At 42.8% G+C, this 21428-nt stretch overlaps 1 protein-coding gene across 1 annotated transcript in view; it reads left to right on the top strand.

Moving 5' to 3' along the window:
- ANTXRL (ANTXR like) overlaps window positions 1–21428 on the top strand; it is a 61562-nt gene extending 40134 nt beyond the window's left edge. Inside the window, exon 18 of the mRNA XM_054832330.1 lies at window positions 16279–21428. Coding sequence (XP_054688305.1) covers window positions 16279–16509 — 231 coding nt within the window. The 3' untranslated portion in view covers window positions 16510–21428. The remainder of the gene's footprint in view (window positions 1–16278) is intronic.

A 21428-nucleotide genomic window follows, 5' to 3' on the forward strand; every position in this document is an offset into this window, starting at 1 on the left:
CTGGCACCATTATGGTTATCTCTAGAGGGGACAACTCCATAGGAATTGAGTGCTGCTGCTTTGAGCTGTCGCACCTTCAGATTTGGCTTTCTGCTGTGGCACTTTGAAATGTGAGGGCTGAGCAGAGATGACAGCATCTTTCTCCCCTCTGTGGCCCTTCTCTGGCGAGAGTCCACACACTTCATCACCTTTGCTCTCAGGGAAAGGGATTATAGAGTTACAGCAGTAGAGGCCATGGAGTGCTTTTCTGGGCTAGGAGTGGTGCAGAGGCCCTTGTGCTGGGCTTGGTTGCCTGGGTGACTTTTACACCTAATAGCAGACTTTAAAAGTAGCCCTAGTAGGGCAAGTAAGTTGCATCCCTCTGACTTTTGGCAAAATACAGTTATGGCATTTGTCTAGTTATTAACCAAACATGCAACTTCAATATTTCAAGTTTTGTCTCTTCCATTTTCCTTTTGGTGCATAAGGAAACTAAGAACAAACTCAGCTTCCTATGTTACTTTGTAAAATGGTCTTAACTGTTTCACTAAGCTGCATTTTTAAGGCAGCTGTGCTCAAGATGCCTTATTTACTTTTTAAGCACGATCTAGAGCTTCTGAATAGGCTCTTTAGGCCCAGCTGTATTTTGATAGCACTAACATTGTATAACATGAATCTATCCTCTGCCTTTCACTCCCTCGGTTGGTACATTTCTATCAGTGCAGAGCACAACAGAGCCTCTGTTAGCCTGTGTGGCCAAGAAACATGCAGGGGGCTGGCTCTGAACAGGGATCCTCAGTTCCTTGCCTTCCAGCTCTGCTGCAGGGAGGACGAGGGGCTCAAAAGAGGCAATGTAAAACAGAGCAAGCTGAAGGATTATTGTATCAGGGAGAACATTAGAAAAATCAAATGTACATCTGGGAAACAGGGTGGAAAGAATCCTATTGAGCCAGATTCGGTGGAAGAATAGCATCATCTCTGTTCCCTGGCCTGTGAAATTAACTAAAGCTGAAGAACATTTTCTAGTCATTTTTGTGTTTCGCTTTCAGCCTTCTGGTTTTTTTTTGGTTTTGTTTTTTGTTTTTTTTGGTTTTTTTTAGAAAGGACATCATAGGCCTGTATTTCATGGAGAAAGCTAGCACAGAAAAGAGCAAGGTTGTTATATACTGTTAGGTTGACTTTCCTAGTGGAGAATTGTCACCTTGTAAGTTAGGCTTTCGGTGGAGGGGAAGTATATAAATATACATGTATGTACACATAAGTATATATGAGTATAGACGTGCACTTTAGGGCTAAAGAATGGGGAGATCAAGTCAGTGCTATGAGTGACCAGCAGCGTGGAGAGCCTGGGGCTCTGGCTGTGCAGAGCTGGAGGAGCCTGGCAGCCCCAGGAGCAAGCCCACAGCTCCGCTCGACTCAGTCATGGCAGAGACAAGGTCATTCCTGTACAGATGTGCTGACAGCAGTCAATGGATTTTGTTGGGTAGACATGAAGTACAGCCTGACGTGCCTTGGTACATGGTGTTCTTCCATGCTGCGCCATCTGGAGACCAGTGACTGTGTGGTGATCTTGGAGAGAAGGATTGCTTTGCTTGGTGGGGTTTTGAGGGATTTGGGGGAGCAGGGGGGAGAGATCTTTGGGGTTTTTTTATTTTCCTTTGATTTTTAAGGTAATTTCATAATTGTCTTGGTTGTTCAAGAAAACTTAGAACTCGGAAAGCAAAAGGAACACAATTTAACTGTTTTGGGTGTGACATTTGGATTCGTAACTCAGAAAATTCCTATCTCTGGATTTCCTAAAATTGGTCAAATTATTATCTTTACATTTTCAGGGATTACCAGAGAGATAGGTTGTTTCCTATTGGAATAACTCCCTGAAGTTACATTTTTCCAAATGTCTGTTTCACAGTTTACCTCAATTAAAAAAAGTTTTAGTTTTAATTTTCAATTTTTATTGCTTCAGTTGGGCATATGTTTACTTTTTGCAGCCATTGGGGAGAAAATATAGCAAAACACTTCTTTCTGCATAATGAAAATACTAATTATAGAGAAGAGAACATCCACAGTACAGGGAGAAAAATATTTTCACATGGCTTTTGGGACAGGGGAAGATGTCAAAGGAGAATTTTTTAATATTAAAACATTCTTTAAAAACTCTTTTGAAGCATGTGTGCAGGAATATCTGGCTGACTGCTGCAAGGGACTTTCTGTTGTCCTTTGCTCTGGGTGGCCAGGACTGTTGTCTGTCTATCCATCCTCATTTCTTCCTTTATCATGATCCTGTTGCCTTTCCCAAACCACCTGCTCTTTTCCTTACCTGTTGTTCCCCTTGGACTCCTGTCCTAGACATTCACTTTCATTTCCTTCTGTGGTTTCTTCCTCTCCTTGCTGTATCTCTGTCCTTGCTTCCCTGCACTGCCCTTTGAGACAGACTGGTGCCCTGCAGTCCCCTGGGAGCAATGGGCTGGTGACCAGCCTCCTTTGCCTGTTCCTCTCACGCTGCAGGAACTGAGCTGCTGGTAGAAGCATGTCCTGGGTTACAGCCTTGCTGCAGAGCTGGCTGAGGCCCCCTGAGTGCTCCCCTGCCCTGGCTCATGCCTTTCACAGACTTGGCAAGAAAAGGATCTCAGGATTGATGACCCACCATTATTAGGCAGGCTTGTATTAATAGGACTGGCTGTGAAAATCACAGGCACTTTTCAGAACTGCCTATCTAAAGGCAAGCACAAGCTCTGATGCCCCTTCTGGGAGCTTTGCCCATGGTGTTTGGCTTGGCTCCGCAGACAGCTCCTCCTCTTGGTCTGCATTCAAGATCATGTCATGGTACCATTGCTGAAGTTGGTTATTAGTTTGGCAAGTACCTCAGTAAAGGGTCACAGGACCCTGCTCACTCAAATTCTGCAGGTCAGCCCTAGCAGGACCTTCTATTGCACCAGGATGGGACAGCAAGGGATAAACACACTTAGCTCTACCCCATCATTAGCAGATAGGCTGCTATTTGTGGGATGGCTTTTTGCTGAGCTCTCAGACAACATCAGCAGAGGAGCAAAGAGATGAAAAAGAGCTAGCGGCTCTGCTGCAGATTGCTGGGCTTTGTTCCTTGCAGTAATGTACAAAGGTGAAGCTTTCATAGGCAGACAGTTGTGTTACTGCTGCAGTGATGGATCCCTTACAGCTAGGCTGCTATTCTTCCCTTCCTCCCCCAGAAATTTGGGGCTTAGGGGACCAGCAGTCACTCTTTTGGCCCAAGAAAGGGATTGACAGCTCTGAAGTAAGGACACTGTTCATCCAGCAACAGGGAGCATGTCAGAATGGCCGCGTGGCCTGGTGAGCTATGTGTTGCTCAAGATACTCAGGCTGCCTTGAGGACTTCCCCATCATTATGTTGGTGTCCTCCTGAGCTTGCAGGGGGCTGCTATGAAGACTGGAATTTGGGAAATATTAATGTCTGGCTATCTTGAAGTATCTCATAGAAACCACAGTAGCTGGTGGGACAGGTTGTCAGTAGTCTGAAAAAAGGAACTTTCAAGCTCTTCCCTTTGGCCTCATGGATCAAAAGTCAGGCTTTTGTAAACATTAAAAGCCCCAGTATGTGCAAAGAGGAAGGTGAGATGCTTCTTTCAAATGGTCTGCTTAGTTGCTGCTTTCAGCAAATCCATTCCATTTTGCATTTCAGCAAATACTGTCACAGGAAATTCTCAGAGGCTTGGTTTACCGAAAACCTCAACTAAAAAAAAGACGACATTTTTCCCCAGGCAGAATTGTTCTTGTTTACTTTAAAGCTTTAGAAAATGATCTCATTTTTGTCACTATTACCTGCAACAGAGAGTGAGAGCGTAGACTGGATTTTGCTCTCACCATTGCACTTGTGTACTCATGGGACTATACTTGGAAAAAAGCAATGCTTTAGCAGTACTAACCTGTGGTTTGCAAATGCAAAGCCCCTTCCCAGGGAAGGGGACTAGAAGCAGGCTGTTGTACAAAGATCTGAAAGCCTTTCTTCCTTCTTCATTCCATAAAACTGAAGGTAAGAAGGCTGCTGTGCAGCAGAAAAAAATATCACGAACTATGAGCTGCTGGTTATATTGGAATCCAGGACTTCTAGGTCCTTTCAAGTTCTCACCATTGAGTTACTACCTGACTTTGAACAAGGCACAGCAGCTGGAATTTTAAACACCAGCCTCTGAAATGAGACCAGGAGTATTTGGGTTCCTTATTCTGTGTGTCCTTTTCAAAGTGACCACTCTTAAGCTGATAGATTTGCTAAACCTCAGAAAGTCTGATTACACTCAAATTTTGAGTGATTCCTTCTAATGCTGACCATGACATCTATGTGCCTTGCTTTTCCCCACTGCAAAATAATCATGAGAACACAGTATTTACCTTCCTTATAGCTGTGAGGTTTAGTTAAGTCTGGGACTTCTCAGAGGAATGGTGGGACACCAAACCTATGGATTATTAATGGCTAGTAATTACTTTCTGGCTGTTACCTACATGTGCTCAGCAGTTTGAATGCAGCCCATGGGGATGGCAGCACCCGCCTATCACTCCACTAGCTGCCCATGTACCAGTGCTATTGGAGCTCATTCTAATTACTTCTTTTCAAGCCCAAGTAATGGCTTTCAATAGGCTTCACTGCCACTTGCTTGGAGATGTGTTGTAATTGCCCAAGTAGTAATTGGCAGAGCTACAGGGGGTGCTGGAAAATCAGCACTGAGCTCCTTCAGACTGTATTCATCAGCGACTGCTGCCTGGTTCTGGGGCTTTTCTCCCTTTGCTTAACCTTTCAGGAGCCAATTACCTTCATAAGCTGCTGAAAAATTAAAGAGACGGGACATCGCCTGCTACAGTAGGTGGTCTCACTTTGTCACTTTCCATGAAAATGTGACACATGTAGCTCCAATCTTACTTTCTTTTTCTTTTTTCCAAAGGACACCCATATCTGTAAGGTTCATTCCTGCTGTAGCAGGCATGGCATGGGGGGGAAAAAAGCTCCCTGGTGTGGGACCCATTGTCCTGATGCACAGTTCCCAGGATGTGCTGAGCACTGCAGCTGGAAACATGTAATCAGTGACTAATGAATTTCCTGTCCTGCAAGAAGCCTACATATTGGCATTACTTCTCACTTGTGCCAGGATCATGTTATTCCTGATGTGGAAGAAGAATTCACAAATAGGCTTTGAGGATAGATGCTGCCTGTCTGCCCCCGGGTGGAACTAGGGATCTGTCCACATCTGCTACTCTCAAAGCATGTATACCACTGATATTTCTTTGATATTTATGGTAAAGGAACAAGTTCATCAGGTCTGGTTCTCACTTTTTTTATAGGGAAGGTGACTTTGGGATAAGAACTGGTGACTTAGTCCCTCGTTAACTGCAGCTCTGACATGTCTGCCTTGGGGGACTAGGCTTCTGCATGTCGTTATCACAGTTTTCCAGGCAGCACTTCACTGATGCTCCACAGTCATACCTAGAATACAGTGTGTCTAAGGTATGCAGGCCTGGCTTGGAGTCAGGTGACTATCTTGGAGCTTAGGAAGGTGGCCACAACTTATGGTACACATTTTTTGAAAAGACAAATGCACATGCAGTTGCTTGCTAGAGCTGCATGTATAGATCCACGATTTGCACGTGCTAGTGAACAGATATGCTGCAGCCACTGTGTTTTATTTGTTTCTTGGCAGCACCCCTGGATCAATGCTGAACCCCTTGTTTCAGCTGGGAGCTGTACATCCCTCATTGTCTTCTGAGTTGGGTAACAGTCCAGAACTTAACCTACCCAGCCTTCCTCAGCTCTCTGTTTACATATATTTAGTAACTATGTAGGAATCCATTTCCCCATATGTAGAATGAGTAATGCTGTGACCTTCCTCTGAAGGTGTTTGAGCTCTAGAAGTAAAAAACACTGTGTAAGATAATGTATTAATACTATTATTCATACTAAAGTTATTGTACAGAGTGATAACTAAAAATCAAAAGGTATTGCATCCTTACTTTTTACAGAGGAGCTGTAGTTCTGGATGCCTCTATTCTCATATAAAGTACTGTGGTTCATGTTGTGGTACCAGAAGAAAACCCAAATCACTGTGTCAGCCATTGTATGAGTAACGCAAAGATACTACACGACCTGAAGAGCTTATGAGCTATGTCTGTTAAGCCTTAAGATTAAGTTAATCTTACCTTGAACATAAACATCAAGTTAATAACAAAATCCTCTAGTTATATATGCCAGTTTTAGTCTCAGATAGGAACTGTTCTGGAACAGCAAGACTGCAAACAGTTGGCGCTCTTTGCAGCAACACTGGTGGTTTCTGCAGCGCTTTATGATCTTTCTGCCTTTTTTTTTTTTTTGGCATGTGAACATATCCCTTCTTTTCCCTTCCTTGTTGGATTTCTTCTAGGGAACATAATTACCTAAGTAGACACCTCAGTTGTCACTGGCTGTTAACTTTAAGGAGTGGGATATACAGAAACTTTGAAGTGAAGCATACCAAGAGCAGTGTCCCTTCTTGCAACGCTAAAGGCCAGGCACTCTGAGTGGAGCAGAGCTTTGAGGTGGTTTGTTTTTTTTTCTACTGTGGGGGGAGAGGCCGCTGTCTAGTAAGTTGAGACCAGGGTGTATAACAGAGTTTGTACGAGAGAGGTGGCAAGGGAGTACTTATAGAAAAGAGTAACTTCAAAGTGCAGAGCTGGTACTTGATAGGTCAAGCTGCAGAGGGGAAACATGGCAGGGATATATACGTGTAGAGTGTTAGGTCTCTCTAGCATACTTGAAATGGGAAGGAGAGTTCCATGTTGGGACTCTGGTGCTTGAGTTGCTTCCCTGGTGTATTCATTCCTAGAAATAATTAAAGCGGTTATCTCCCATCCAACTCAATATAGGAGCTTTTGGGGGAGGAGAGGTTTTCTGTGCTTTATAAATGCACCAGCACTGATGATAAACTGTATGAGCCTCATCCCAAGAGAAGACAATCCTTGTGAGGTAAGCACAGAGGAACCTGGGACTGTGGGTTTGCCATCTACTTGCTTTAGGTAGCAGCAGAGCCATTCAGGGGACAGTTACCCAGAGATGGGTTGGGGATACTTGATCTGCTTCCAGACTATAGAGAAAGAGGCAGCTTGTCTGTGTGGTGGGCCAGGATCTTACATTTTTGGATGAGGCAAAGAAAATAATAACTACTTTCATCAGAAATCTCTCTGAGAGTCTCCAGCATTATCCTATACCCTAGGTGGGTAAAGAGCATTGTGCTTTTCCTTTGTGCACGCCATAACCCCAGCTTGCTCCTGAAGATACAGTCAAACAATTCACCCTGGAAAGCATGATGACACTTAATTACAATTTGAGCAAGACCAGTTATGGTCCTTTGTGGCCTAATTTGCTCCTCCCAGCAAGCCACAAGCCAATACCTCAAAGGTGAGCCTGTTGCACCCAGCAAGTGTTTGTTGCTCTTGTTGCTATGCTCTAAAGCCCTTCCCATTCTAGGTGATGGACAAATGCAATCTCCTTTTCCCTGGAAATGCCAAAGGAAAGAGAAAAATCTTTTGCACCAACCACTGTTGTTTTTTTCTTGAACCACATTCTAGTCTGGTCAGCATTCAAGTGTGGAAATGTGTGGTGCTGTGGTTAAAACAAGGGATGTGAGTCACGAGTCCTGAACTTGTAAATACCATTTTTTTTCCCCCAAATCTCCTGCATAACCTTGGGTAGATGACATGACCTGACAGTGGCTCTCCTCACTTCCTACACTTTGGGAGCCTCATCCATAAAAGCTGTCAGAAAAGAGGAAGACAGTAAATCGTGCGTTGTAAGTGCAGATTTAGGTTAAGGTATTTCTGTCAGGTTTGGGTGGTGTTTGGTGTGGCATGACTGTACTTTGAGATTGGTACTGAATATAAAGTGTACCTGATAGACCTTAACTTTGATTATGCCCAGTGTTATCCTTTTCTGTTCCGTTTGCCACTTAAGCTTTTTTTAGGGCTCAGCATCAACAGGCTTTGTTATGAATCTGCACTGTGTGTTACTTCAGCCACAACCTAAGCAAGGTCCAAGACATGTGATGTTTTGTGCATTCCTGCAAGCTATCTTGTGACTCCAGCCATTCTTTCAGGAGGTGTCTGTAGCCCATGCTGCATTTTCCTGCTAAGGCAGGGCTGGAAACAACATGCAGCTCCCTGCTGAATAGAGTGTGATTCAAATTATTTGAATAGCCTTGTCTTCAATACTGGGATGGGTTCTCCATGTCACCATGTCACTTTCCTTGTGTGCCTAAGCTGGAGAAGTGGTACCAGGCATGTGAGGGCTGGATGGTGGGCATGTGTTCAGCACAAAGTTTATTTTGCTGAAGGGTCCTGATTCTAGCTTAAAAGGCCAGTTTCCTTGGCTGAGCTATTCTTCCCTCACGTTCCTCGTCATTGTCTGGTTTCTCCAGGGGTAAATTGGAAGTAGCCTGCTTCTCCTCAGTGTATTCCTGCACTGATCTTCAACCAACTGAATAGACTGCTCCCAGAGGATCCATCCCTGGTTTCAAGCAGTGCCATGCACAGTTGGGACTGTGGACTGGGGAGCAGTGTCTCCAGACGTGCGTGTCTTGGGAACCTATCAGCGCTTGGTTGCATTCAACCCTCGGCATTCTGATTAAAGAAGCTACAGTAGCCTGGGATACTGCAGCTATTAATCTTACTGCAAAGCAGTTCCTAGCTGTACCTTAAATTCCCTAGTGGATCTGGACACTATCTTCCAGATGACTCTCTCTGTTTTGGCTAAAACCTGTTTCTTTAGATGTTCTCTAAGTATTTTTGCATGTTAGTGGAATTAACTGAAGTGGAAAAAATATCCTTGAAAAATCTCAATATTTTCAATCTTTGTTTTGAAACACCTATCTGAAATGTAAGGAAAAGATGTTTTGAATTGAACAATGTATGTATTTCAAGCCCAAGTGAAACTTATTTTGACGTATTTCTTTTACCTGAAAAATGAAGACTTTTGGTTGTTGTTGACTTTTGTCTTGGCCAGCAAGTGACCCAAAAGATTACTTTTATTGCCACTGTCATATGCAGTGCATGCCATGGGTCTGTTTGTGAGTTTGCCCTGGCAACATACCTCCCTCGGCCCCTGGGGAATCCCTTGGATGGCATTATCACACACTTGGTGTCAAAAGAAGAGCTCCCGTGCCCTGTCTTCCCTTCTCCACCCCATAAATCCTACTCAGCAATTTGGCTCCCATAGCCAGGGTGTCTGAGGGCATACTGGACTTCTGAAGAATTTCTTCTCCCAGGTCCTTTACAAAGCACGCCCTCTGCTCTCGCCTGGGCTTTCTGGGCAGCGATGTGGGCCGTGTCTTGGCTAAGCCAACAGGTTTTACTCTGAGTGTGTCAGTAGCCCAAGGCATTGCTTAGCTGTGTCTTGCTGTCGCCGTGTGCTCTGCTGCCAGCCCGTATGCAGCTATCTTCTTGTTTGTGACTCGGGCATCAGGGTTTCTGAAGCAGGGACTAACGTTATGCTTTGTCTGCCTGGTGCTGCCCCAGTGAGCCAGTGCCTGCAGCTTGTGGGTGGTTTAGTGTGGTTACTAAAAAGACAAAAGGCACAGAAGTTGCTTATAAATTGTCTTTGTGGACTGTGTGAAGGATCTGCATGTACCTCAGCTGCTTTTAAATATCACTGTCACTTCCAGGGTCAGGATATGTGTCTCATTTAAAGTTGTGTTACCTCCCATCTTAAAGCTCAGTCTAATTCCTTTTGTGGTGTGAAGCACATTGAGTGAGCCCAGTAGGTTACACCTCTTGGCAGCACCACCTTGCTCACACTGTGCTGTAAACAGTTTGCTGCTGCTTGGGTCATCCTCATGCATTTGCATTCATAATTTTGTAATTTTCAGTTTGACTTTGTGATGTACCTAAGGACATAATAGGGTCCTTAGCGTTACAATATGAGTGATTCACAATCCACAATGCAGTGACTCCCTTCCCCTTCAATAACTCCATCACAGAAGGAGGGAGCAGAAGTGATGTGAGTTTACTTATAAAGAGGCCAAATAATGCACTGGATAAAGGAAGAGCTGAACTGATTTTACTTTTTAAAAGCAGTGCTAAAGATAATAATTATATTCTCATTGTTGAACACTGCCACTTTACTGGACCTTACTTTTAAAATCACCCTCTCTTCAGTCAACCTCATTTTCTCTTATCTGTTCATAGTTTTGGACTACTATCATTTTAGGCATCAATGTTGAGCTGCCAAATAGATCCCAAGAAATTGTTATTGACAAGAGAGGACTTAATAAACAGGAAGATATTTAAAGAGTCAGATTCTCATGTAAACAAATATTTTATGTTGATGATATTTAATATTTTGATTTGAGACCTAATGACTGAAAATGGCTTCATATAAAAATTAATTACAAGTTAATAAATTAATTGTTAATGATTAATGAAATAACCACAGTATAATTAATGGTGTTGATTAATATTTAATTGTTAAATAATATAATTAGAAATTATAAATTACATATTTATTGACCTGAAAACATGAGCAGCTACGAAACTGCTGATATGGGAATCTCTGACATTTCTGATACTTTATTCTTCAACACGAAAACAGTATCTCAGTCCCAAAATGTAAGAGTAGGAGTTAGTAAAAGTTACTTGAATATGTCTGAAAATCGGGATTAGGTTTTACGTGACAAACTGTTTCAGCAGCTCACTGATTTCTAGCCTGTGTGCTGCAGGGTAATCAGTGCAATTCCCAGGAAATCCGTGAAGGTTTTAATGAGCCGTGACATGTCAGCACGAAGCAGTGCAATGTGAGGAAGCTTGTGGCAAAGGCTGATGCGCATAGATCCTGCCTCCTGAGGAGCCAGCTGCTGATCCGGACACTTGCCCAGGGAACTCAAATAGTGGGAACCCTGTCCCACCTCAGTTCAGTTCTTCTTTATAAAATTACTGTATCCATAATCTTTCTCATTCATAAATATGTTTGCTAAACAAGTTTCCCATGCTGTTGCTGTTTTAGGGTACTTGGTGTAGGTGTTTCTGCTGGAACACTTTTGTTCTTTTTTAGAGGACAGGGATCACTCTGTTCTCTAATTTTTCCAAGATTCAACTTTTGCAAAAGTCACTGATCTTGAAGGTCTATATCCCCCTGGGTTCTGGGTGTGTGCATCAAAACCTTCACTTAGCTAAAGTGATTTTGACTTTTTGTAGATGCTTGCTCTAGTGGTTTTGTAGGTAGCATAAAAACCTGAATCTGTTCTTTTGAGTTTTAGAGCTCCACTTTTACACTGAACCATTGATAGATATTTTGGAAATGAAGCTACATACTGACAAACCAAGTCCATGGCAAGCTGGCAGAGTCATCCCAGTGACATCCATAAACAAAACCAGGGACGAAAGTGACTACTCATTTGAGCCCAAGGAAGTTACGTTCATCTCAGATTACTTGTGACTGGGAGCTACTTTATTTTTTTAATTTGGTGGTCTAGTGTTTTGGTTTGCTATGCTCAAACTTTAAATTAATGATTTTATTTTAATCCATTCTAAAATATAAAGGCAAGTATCGTATTCTTACAAAGTGAAAGACCAAGACATTTCAATAAACATTTAAGTGAAGCCAACTCTTCCTCAGGCAGATACCCCCCTCTCCTAGTCAGAATTGCAGCACTGAGACTCCGTAAGCAAAAACAAGAGTGAATGAAAACTCAAGCAAAGTTTGGAACAGGAAGGATATCTTTTATTAAGTCAACTAATGCAGCTAAAAATAAGAAACAGACATACTTTTTGTGTACACAAACACTCTGGCATGCACAGAGATGAAACTGGATTTGATTTTTGTTGAATAAACACCAATGCGTGCATTAAAATGAACAGAGAAAAGGGACGGCTACTGGCAGATGGGGCAGATTTTTTAAATTCTTTTTGCTGAAGTGCTCTTAGTATCATGGGTGAAGAGACTTGCCCATGGCACTCTTTGAATTGCCTGGATCCCTTTAACAGTTGTTCCTTTCCATTGAAAACTTGCTGAGTAGCAGCTAAAGATTTTGGGGGAACAAGCACTGGAGAATGATGTACTGAGTACTACGATAAAAGTAGCCCAGAAACAAGATGCAGTGGCTTTCAAGAGGTTCCTCCCTTCCTCCCCCCCGCCTTAAACCACACACAAAAAACACATCCTAGGTGGTCGAGGAGGCATTGCCTAGAAGTACAAAGTGCCTGAATTGCACATGTGATTGTTACACTGGGATAAAAGCTGGAGTCGGAACAAGGGCAGATCCCGCTGCTTCAGTATTTGTACTTTTTGAAAAGCCAATTTGCCAAGCAGCATAACAAGAGCCTAACAAGTGGATGGACATATGGGGAGGCAAAATAATTGTGCATTAGGAAGACAGTGCAGATGTGAGCTGAAGTAAGGGCGTAACTCCATATGGCGCATTGCTGACCTTCAGTTGGTGCCTGAATGACAGTACGCGGTGCGGGTCGCACCATCTGAGGGATGTTGTACTGGGAGCGGGGCTGAAACCAGACAGAACTGGATTTACATGGATCATCTGCTTCCTAGAAAACAATAAAGCAGCTACCGACAGCTGTTGTGCCCGAGATCATCAGGGTATTACCGCACCTTGCAACTCTAACACTTTCCCTATAACAGTTCATACTGTGCTTCTGGAAAAAAAAAAATACTGTTACTGCTACTAAAGTGGTGATGGCTCTTAATCCCTGTTAATTCCCTCTGAAGGGAGAGCATAGGTGAGTGTGCAGGATACCTGATTTCTATCCATGTTCTCTATGGTTTAAAAGCCTTTGTATGCCTTTGAAGAGGAAATTACTTAATCCTTTCAAACACAGAGTATTAAAAATCCTGTGGTTAGTATGTTCATTTGAGAAACATCATGGATTTTTTTTATAAACTAACCCTAGAGGGATGTGCATGTTAGGTAGAATAGCTGTGACACTCAGGAAAGTGTGATGAGTGGAGGGATTAATTCTTCAACCTAGAAATCTTTTGATAAAATATACTTGATAAGTCCAACCTGTGACTTATGGTTTATTATCATTTGTTTCTCCCTTTCCCTTTCATCTGTTAACCTAACACTGGCTAAGAGTTTGGCCTCGTTTTATCAATGGCTGCTTGAAGTGGTCAGGAGGATTTGCTCCAGTATTCACCAGAAGTCTTTGATATATGAGATTGCAGGCTAAAACCAATAATCTTTTGTGAGGAAGTGTCACGATACATACATCGATCATCTGAGCCTCTATCTGTCAGACTCTCCCAACCTAACCGTATTTTTCATGACACAATGCGGCGCATGGCCTTTAAATTACCCATCTGTCTGACAAATCAGTGAGCATGGCAGAAACTGGCAGCAGTTTGACGTCCCCTATCACTTTAACTGAAGTGAAAGTAATGCAAACAGATTTATGGGATCCCCTTTGATTATAGACTATGAATATATTTGGAATTGATGTTTGGGAGAGAGACAAAACAGAGAGGCAGGAAAGGCTTGTAGGCAAAAGCACTAGTGTTGGGTTTGCAGCTTTGCATTTACTATGAGGGAGATTGTTCTGTGCTTAATTTTTTCCCTCCCCATATGGTGCATCTCATCTGAATACCTCTGACTTCTTTTCTCTTTTTTTTTTTGTCTTGCATGATTATTTAGCTGTTCTAAATTCATAACTTTATAAATATCAAGGCTGAGTTTTCTTAAGCATATTTGCAGTAGTGCTGTTAAAAATACCTGTAACGTTCATTGTATGTCAGTAAATATTGCTGGATTTCCAGTTGTGTTCTGAATACAATGGAGCACAGCAGAATACAAATAGTTGATAAGGATGGCTGCTCGCCGCAATGCTGATGAGGACTTGAGTTCTGTGGTGGAGTAGAGCAAAGTATCAACTTGGCTTTTTTGATCCAGTGGTTTATCTTTGTTGCAGAAGTAACCAAGACCTTGGCTTTTCCCCTTTGCTTCCACGCAAAGGGTCTGGTCCTAGTGTATTAATTCCTCAAACCTGGTTCATAAGTAACATCTGCTATAACAAGGCTGGATTTTTAGAAAGGGAATTTTATCCTACTTATTGACACTGTTGTTTAAGTGTAGTGGTGAATTGTGATGGTGAAAGCTGGGACTGAGAACTACTGAGTATGTCTTGTGTACAGGCAACAACATGCCTATTCAAACAACTCTTGGCTGCAGTTGATCTCTTGAAGCCCTGAGCCATCCAGTCCAAGTAAGCAGTAGGGTGGTACCCTTTGGGCGTTAGTGCATTTGTTGAATCATTTTCTGAGCTCTCTGGAGCTTACACAAGCTTCTCTTGATACGCTGCTTGCCTTTCTTCAGAGAAGCCGTAGACTTAAGTGATTCCCTTCTTTTGAAAGAAATACTTTTCATGAACGAAGGGGCAGGCATTGGAAGTCGCTTAACAAAATAGATAGTTGTGGTTCAGCTGTGGTGGCTTTTGCCTGGATTCCAGGGGAAACTGTGATTTGTGGGGTTGCCATGGAAACTCAGCCCATTCTCTAAACACCTTCAGAGTTTCCTCCTGCCAGGCAGCACTGAGCTAGCAGCGATCTGTCACTGTGTGGGTTCTTGTAATTCCCTGTTACCGCAGCCATTGGTAGTGTGGGGATCATGATCTACAGCTGCTTAGCTCTGAGATAAGCTTTTCTAAATCTGAAGTCTTTCTCCTGAATTTTGTTTGGGGGATGTTGGCATAACCTTGAGCCAAATTTGGTTTGTTGATTACAGCCTGCAATCTAAACCTCTGGCTGTCATCAGCATCGTGGCTCTGTGGGTCTTTCAAAATAATGGAGGGAAGATGCCTTCTGAGACAGGTATTTTCTAAACAAACCAGACAGTTTTATCCCTTTTGCCCCAGCTAGCGTTTGCCTTGAAAAGAGAGAAACAGATAACATTCTCCTCTGCGTGCTAAACTGTAGAGGCATTTTTGTTAAGATGATTGCTACATGGAACAAAATAGGCCTGCTGCTGAAAGGAAAAGGTGCTGGCAAATGGAGTTAATCACTGATGGGATGGGCACTTTCCAGCCCACAGTTACTCGTTTGGAAACCACATCCCAGCTCCTGTAAATGGGTTGTTGGCAGTGTCACTCCTGCATTTTTAGGCACTCTTCATCTCCAGCCTTTGTACACGATGATGAGAGGCCTTTTTGACTTCCAGGCACAGGCTTCTGCCCAGCTTGTGGCACCTAGGTTCTTGCACAAGCATCTCTTACATCCCTAGGTGAGGAGGTGGAGACAGTGATGCGAAGTGTTGCATCTCCTCACACAAGGTTGTGTGTGCAGAATTTCACGAGGCCTCTGTGGAAATAGCAGGGCAGTTTGTAACCAACTTCTAGGGGTTGTGGGGAGGAACAAGTACAGCAGACAGCAGAGATCTTGGTGTCTGAGGTTGACACGTAGGTTTTGAAGTGCCCAGGACCCTCTGGCTGCTCCCCACAGGAAAGGCTAGGTGGTCTTTGGGGTCTGTCTGTCTCTCTTCGTGTCTGGAACTTGGATAGTGGAAACCTCTACATAGCTTTGTTTTGGCTAAAGAAACCCTGATGTATTTGCATTTAGCCTGTAGTTGACTAGGACATCCCCAGTGGTCAGTTTTTTCAAACCCAAGCTACTCCTGTTGTAAAATCTCCATCCACAGTTCTCACATCAGCTCCTGCCTGCCTGCATCCCACATCCATTCTGAAACCACACTCATTGGAGAGAGCCCTTTGTGAAAGTCCCACACCTTGTTGGTGTTTGTGAGGGAAGCCACATCTACAGTGGAGCACAGAAGACAGATGTACTATCCCAGTGTAGTGTTCAAAGCATGGACACCAGCTAGGCTAGCATCACTGTGAAAAGGAAAGCTACAGATGGTGCTTTTGCTAAGGTAGTTCCTCTGATATAATCCTGTTTCTGCTATGAGTTTTTTTCAAGCACAGCTTTCTCAGTCAGGGATCTCACCAAGGCAGGCATGACTTCGGTGGACTTGTGGCTTTAGGCATGTTCTGCATAGCTCTGGTAGCAGAGCAGAGGGCACACGTGAGCAAAGTCACACTGGGTTCCCTTTTGGTTTAAACCAGTCCTAGGCTATTCTGTGTAGGCAGGAGCTCTGAAACCCAAGGAAAGCATTGCTTTTTAGTGCTGACCTTTAGTACAGCATAGTTGGAATGTCATGTCTAGGACCCAGTGAATGATACTAGATGAAGATCTCTAAGTGCAGCCTGGCCCCTCTGCTTATAGTCCCTTTGGCTAGCTGCTAATGAGTCAAAACACCTGCTTTTTATGAATAATGAATTTTTCTTTATCTCTAGGGAAGATGCATAAACTTCACTCGGGTGAAATCAGATGGAACCTCTGCCCCTTACAGCCCACCGTCGAAGCTGCCGCGGCCCGACAATGTTCCTCTCAACAACGCTCCAAGGAATTCGTCTCCTCCTGTGTCTCTGCAGCCTCCCTCTAGGCAGCCACCTCCTGGACCACCCCCATCCCGAGCCCCTCCTGGACCTCCTCCTTCGCGCCCACCCCCACAGCCCATGGCTTAGAGTGCAGCAAAACCCTGATCGACAAAACATGTCCTTTTGCTGAACACGGCATATTTATTGAGTATTGGTTTACAGTTAAAGATATCACAATTTGTTGCTGGTCAGCAAAAAAAGAAGAAAGAAAAAAAAAGAAAAATTGCCAAGTGTCAATTTTAGTATATGAATATATTTATACCACACGTGCTGAGTAAACATTCAGTGGATAGATTCAGAGCTATGAGGTATAGAAACAAGCCAAAATGATCATCTAGATACAGTAGCAGCTTTTGTATGTATACATTTGAAGATCTATTTACATATGACATTTGTCTGACTTGGTGTGTCAGATCATTCATTAATAACTTTAGCCAGTACACATGCATCAGTTGTTTTGATAGCTGCCACCTGCAAGTTGGTTAAACATAGTTCACTGAGGAATTTTCTTTTTCCCCCCAACACTACTGCATCCAGATGTTAATATGGAACAATAATTGCAAAGATAACTTTCTGCCTTTGGTTCTGCAGGTGGAATTTCCGTGAGTGTTTATAAGAAGACTATAACAATGAGGTAAGATGGGACTATGTGCCAATAATCTAGCATAGAAGAGCAATATTTTTTCCTCCTAAGAAAACCTGTTTTGAGCCTGCCATCTCTGCATATGTTGGGACTTGGTTGCATAGGATAGCCACTGAAGGCCAGATATTGGTTCTAGAAATCCAAACCTTGAACAAGACCTGGGTTCAGATTTGTACAAGGTTCAGAGGAATTTTGAGAAAAATGTTTTGGCTAGGTGTTTAGTTTTCATTTACAGAAAACACAGTCCAAAATGGAACAAATATACATGTTATTTGAGCATGAATGCTGTAATATGCAAACAACATGTGTTAGTTATATCAGCAGCACTGAGAGACTGATTCCATTGCTATTTAATTAGATAAATTTCTTTTTTATCTTGCTGCCAAGCAGAACTAGATTCTCTTGTGATTCAGACATGAATTCCTCTAGGAGTTGCTCTTTCTTTAGACAGCCCAGATCCCACTAATATGTAACCTTGCAGTCTACCTGTGGTTGAGAGGCATGGCACGATGTGTCAGGATGAGCTTTTATCCCTCTTTTGTATAATGTTTGGCTAGAGTATTTCCCAAACATTGTGACTGCTCACCCATGACCTCAATTCCATGTGTCATCAGAAAGTGATGTGAGCACCCACACAGAGGTGGGAATTTATGACGCGGGACTGTGGGACAGCCCATGAATAGTGTTCACTAAGCAATACCTGAGTGGGTTGTGCCCAGATCATTCCCTAGTGAATCAAAATAACATCTGAGCTTGCTTTTTCTCCACCACTACCTATCATATTGTATTGGAGGGGGTGGCTGCAAATCCCTATGCTGGTTCGCTTTGGCACTGGCTGTGTTATTACCTGTAGAAATTATGTTTATGTTGCATTATGACACAGCATATACCTATCTCTCCATCTGTGTGTAGGTGTGGGTATGTAGCACATCACACTAGTTATTGGCACATAAGTCCAAGACAGAACACGAACTGTAGTGTGCAGTTACTCCAGATTTAAGGCCTCTTCATGCAGTTGTTACAGGCATAGAAAGTTGTACTGGGACAAATAGAAATCAAGCTTACTATTTCCAGTGGAAGTCCCACTTGCAGAACACCATACCAAGCTCTCATCAGTCTATGCTGATCACTGTGACATGCCGTGTGTATGCAGCTGAGGCTGTCAAAGATAAACTCAGAAGAACCACAGAGCCTCTTTCTCCTCTTGCACTGCTCTGCTCTGTTGAGTTACGCTCTTACCTCATGTATATTGGTGCAAGTAGTGGAATCACACTCATGGATGCCAGCTGGCCTTGGAGCTGTTCCTAATTTAGGCCTGAGCCAGCAAAGCACTTCTGCATGCATTAAAATATCCTGCAGGTCAAGAGGAACATCCTTATGTCCAAGTACTTTGCTGACCTGTGACTTCATTGTGATCAGAAAGGAGAATTGGGGTGCACTCAACCCTATCCTCATTCTTTTTAGTCACTTGAATAGGGTCTGCATAATTTGGTCCATAAGAATGGATTTGTGTTTGGAGGAGAGAGGTTTGTGTGTATGTGTGTGCGTGTGTCTGTGTTTGCATGTGGGAACTGTGTAGGTTTTTGTTTGGTTTCTCTTCCTTTACAAAAATTGCTTGGAGAGTAGCACTCCTATGAATGGAAAGGGCTTTTGCAGCCAGTGCAACACCCAGTCTTCACTTACTTATCTCCATTTCTTTCAGTTGAAAGGTGAAACTAAAACATGTCCAATTTTCCACCACAGTTCTGGTGAAGCTCCACTTTTGACACCAGTGAAAGGAACTGGATGACTCCAGCGAGGGGATAGGGACCTAGATGTGGGGGGGAAGGTGCTTTACAAGCAGAGATCGTTGGCTGATGTTATTTTGGTCGTATGGAAGTCTATGTGAAATAAATGTGCTGGGTCTAAGACCAATTGTACTGTGTACTTACAGTTGAACCTAACAGCCTCTCATGTTAGCTGTCTAAGAATAATTAGCCAACAAATGCTAACCAGGAATTGAAATGGCAGAGGGGAATAAACCTGATTCCCCTACCAGGACAAAACATGGCATTTGAGGTTTAGCTGCTTGTGGAAGTGGGGCAGACCACTGCTCTGTAGATGCCAAGTCTCTTATCAGCAGGCGGTGATGAGATGGAAACAATGGTGGAGCTCACAAATGATATAATAATAATAAAAGGGAAGACTTGCTTACAGGATTAGTATCCGCTAATAAAGTTGAATTCATGGGTCAGGAGTAAACTTTAGCTAAGGAAAAAGCCTGGGAGCCAGATTTTTTATTGTCTTGCACCTGTACGGATCTTGAGAGATGTCGGTAGAGTTGTTGCAGATTTTCATTGATGTTACTGTTGGTAGGATTTGACTCACTTCCAGTGAGAATGGAGGTGTTGGCTTAGGGAGGGCTCTTCACAATCACGCATCCAACATGCCTGTTGTTTGCAGCTGAGGAGAATATTCTTCTTTGGTGGAATAGCTAGTCTTACAGAGATAACAGATACTAACAATTTCTGCATAACTTGCAAGTACAGCAAGGATAGGAGGGGTTTGGGCTTTCAAGTGATCAGATACATACATGATAAAGCAGGAAGCACCGTGAATTTGAAATAAATGGAGTTCCCAGCATTTTCACAATATAAAATTAAGCATTTGGTGTGAAACTCAAGTTTTGGCTGCAGCTTCTGTGATGGGAGCACTGCAGGTTTAGTTTGCCAGTGAAGCAGGAAGAAGAGAAAGCGAACCTGAACTGAATTGCCTTTGCAAAGGTGGGGGCAGTGAATATGCTGCACTGGCTACAGAAAGACCTTTTTGGTTGCGTAGAAATGTACCCATTTGCAGTGATCTCAGGCACTGTAACAATGCAGTGGGAGAACTGGTTGCTATTTTACCGTCTGTTGAGCTCGATCCTTACCTGTTGTAAATCAACATAGGCCAACTGAAATCAAGGCAGTAATGCTGGTGTCTATCAGCTGAGAGCTGGCTCAAAATAAATGAAGGGACAAAATCCTCTAACTGGTTTTATATTTCAATATGTTTCTTTCAGTATGCTTGTACATCAGTTGTGATTACAGTAGTTATACTGCTAAGAAATGTTCTCATGTGGGATGATTTCCCTGTATTTTCCAGCACATAACATCATCTGAAACTTGCAAAAAAGTGAGTATCTAATGCTTCCCCAAATCCAAGAGAAAAATGTGGATTCGGAGGACCTTTGGCTCACACGTGGCACATATGTGAAATGACACAAGGTGCAAAGCAGCAGGGAGGGAAACCCCTTGTGTTTAAAGCTGAGACAGAACCACATTGATCAAAGCATATTTATGGCCATCTTTCAACCTCAGTGCATGTATTGCCATCTGTGGGAGTAGCCTGCAGAGCAGACGGCCCTAAACGTAAAAAGGAAAAAAAAAAGGAAAAGAATCAGCTCCTCTTCTGAATGAGCGAGCATAACAATGAATGACATTATTTCATGAACTGTACCAGTTCAAATGCATGTGCACCTGGTGCTCCTAATGCTTTTTACTCCTGTTGGTCTTTAGACAACACGATCAGTAATATGCTTTCTCTTTTTAATCGTTTGCTGTTTTTATTGTTGTTGTTTTGTTTTGTTTTTTAAAAACATTTCACTGAGAAAACAGCCCTACTTCTGTAAATATAGAGTTTAATTTGGAGGAGACAGCACACTTCTGGATGTTACTGCTGGACAGTTATTTATTAAAAGGGGCTTAAGGTGAATAAATACAGGTGGCTCAGGATACATGCATGCAAGTGTGATAATGCAGTATAGCATTTTCAGTTCTCTGTAGTTTTGGGGGAAGGGGAATTTTTGGGTCATCCTAGTTTGTTTAGAAGTTTGTAACTGATCTGATAGTTTTCAATAATGCAATAGAGATTCCTAACATGTAACAGTGCTTGAACAGATGTGTAGATTATGATAGATTTTTCATCTGGGGATTGGGGGGGGTAGTGAAGGAGAAATATTTTAGTTTTTAAGGGGAAAAAAAATGTACTAAACTTTTTTTAGAAAAAGATGTGTGTTTTCAGAAACAGTGGGGATGTGGGCTGATAGACAGCCGGGGCATGGAGATGAAGGACAGAGGAAGCAGTTGGGTTTTTGAGGGACAAAGAAGTTTTACATGGGGATGTGGGTTTGTTACTGGTACATGTGGTACAAATTTCTGTAACTGACATGCTGCTTCCATGTTATAACCATATAACCTTTATACATTTTATGCGCCTGCTCCATTTTTCTGAGAAAACCTTGCAAATGTAATGCCTGCATGCAAATGTGGGAGATGTAGCCAAAGTTTTATAATCCAACATAATGTAGTCTTAATGGATTCAAAATCAACAATAAAAGTGCTTA

This window comes from Grus americana, chromosome 7 (genome assembly GCF_028858705.1).
Source record: "Grus americana isolate bGruAme1 chromosome 7, bGruAme1.mat, whole genome shotgun sequence".
In the NCBI taxonomy this organism is placed as follows: domain Eukaryota; kingdom Metazoa; phylum Chordata; class Aves; order Gruiformes; family Gruidae; genus Grus; species Grus americana.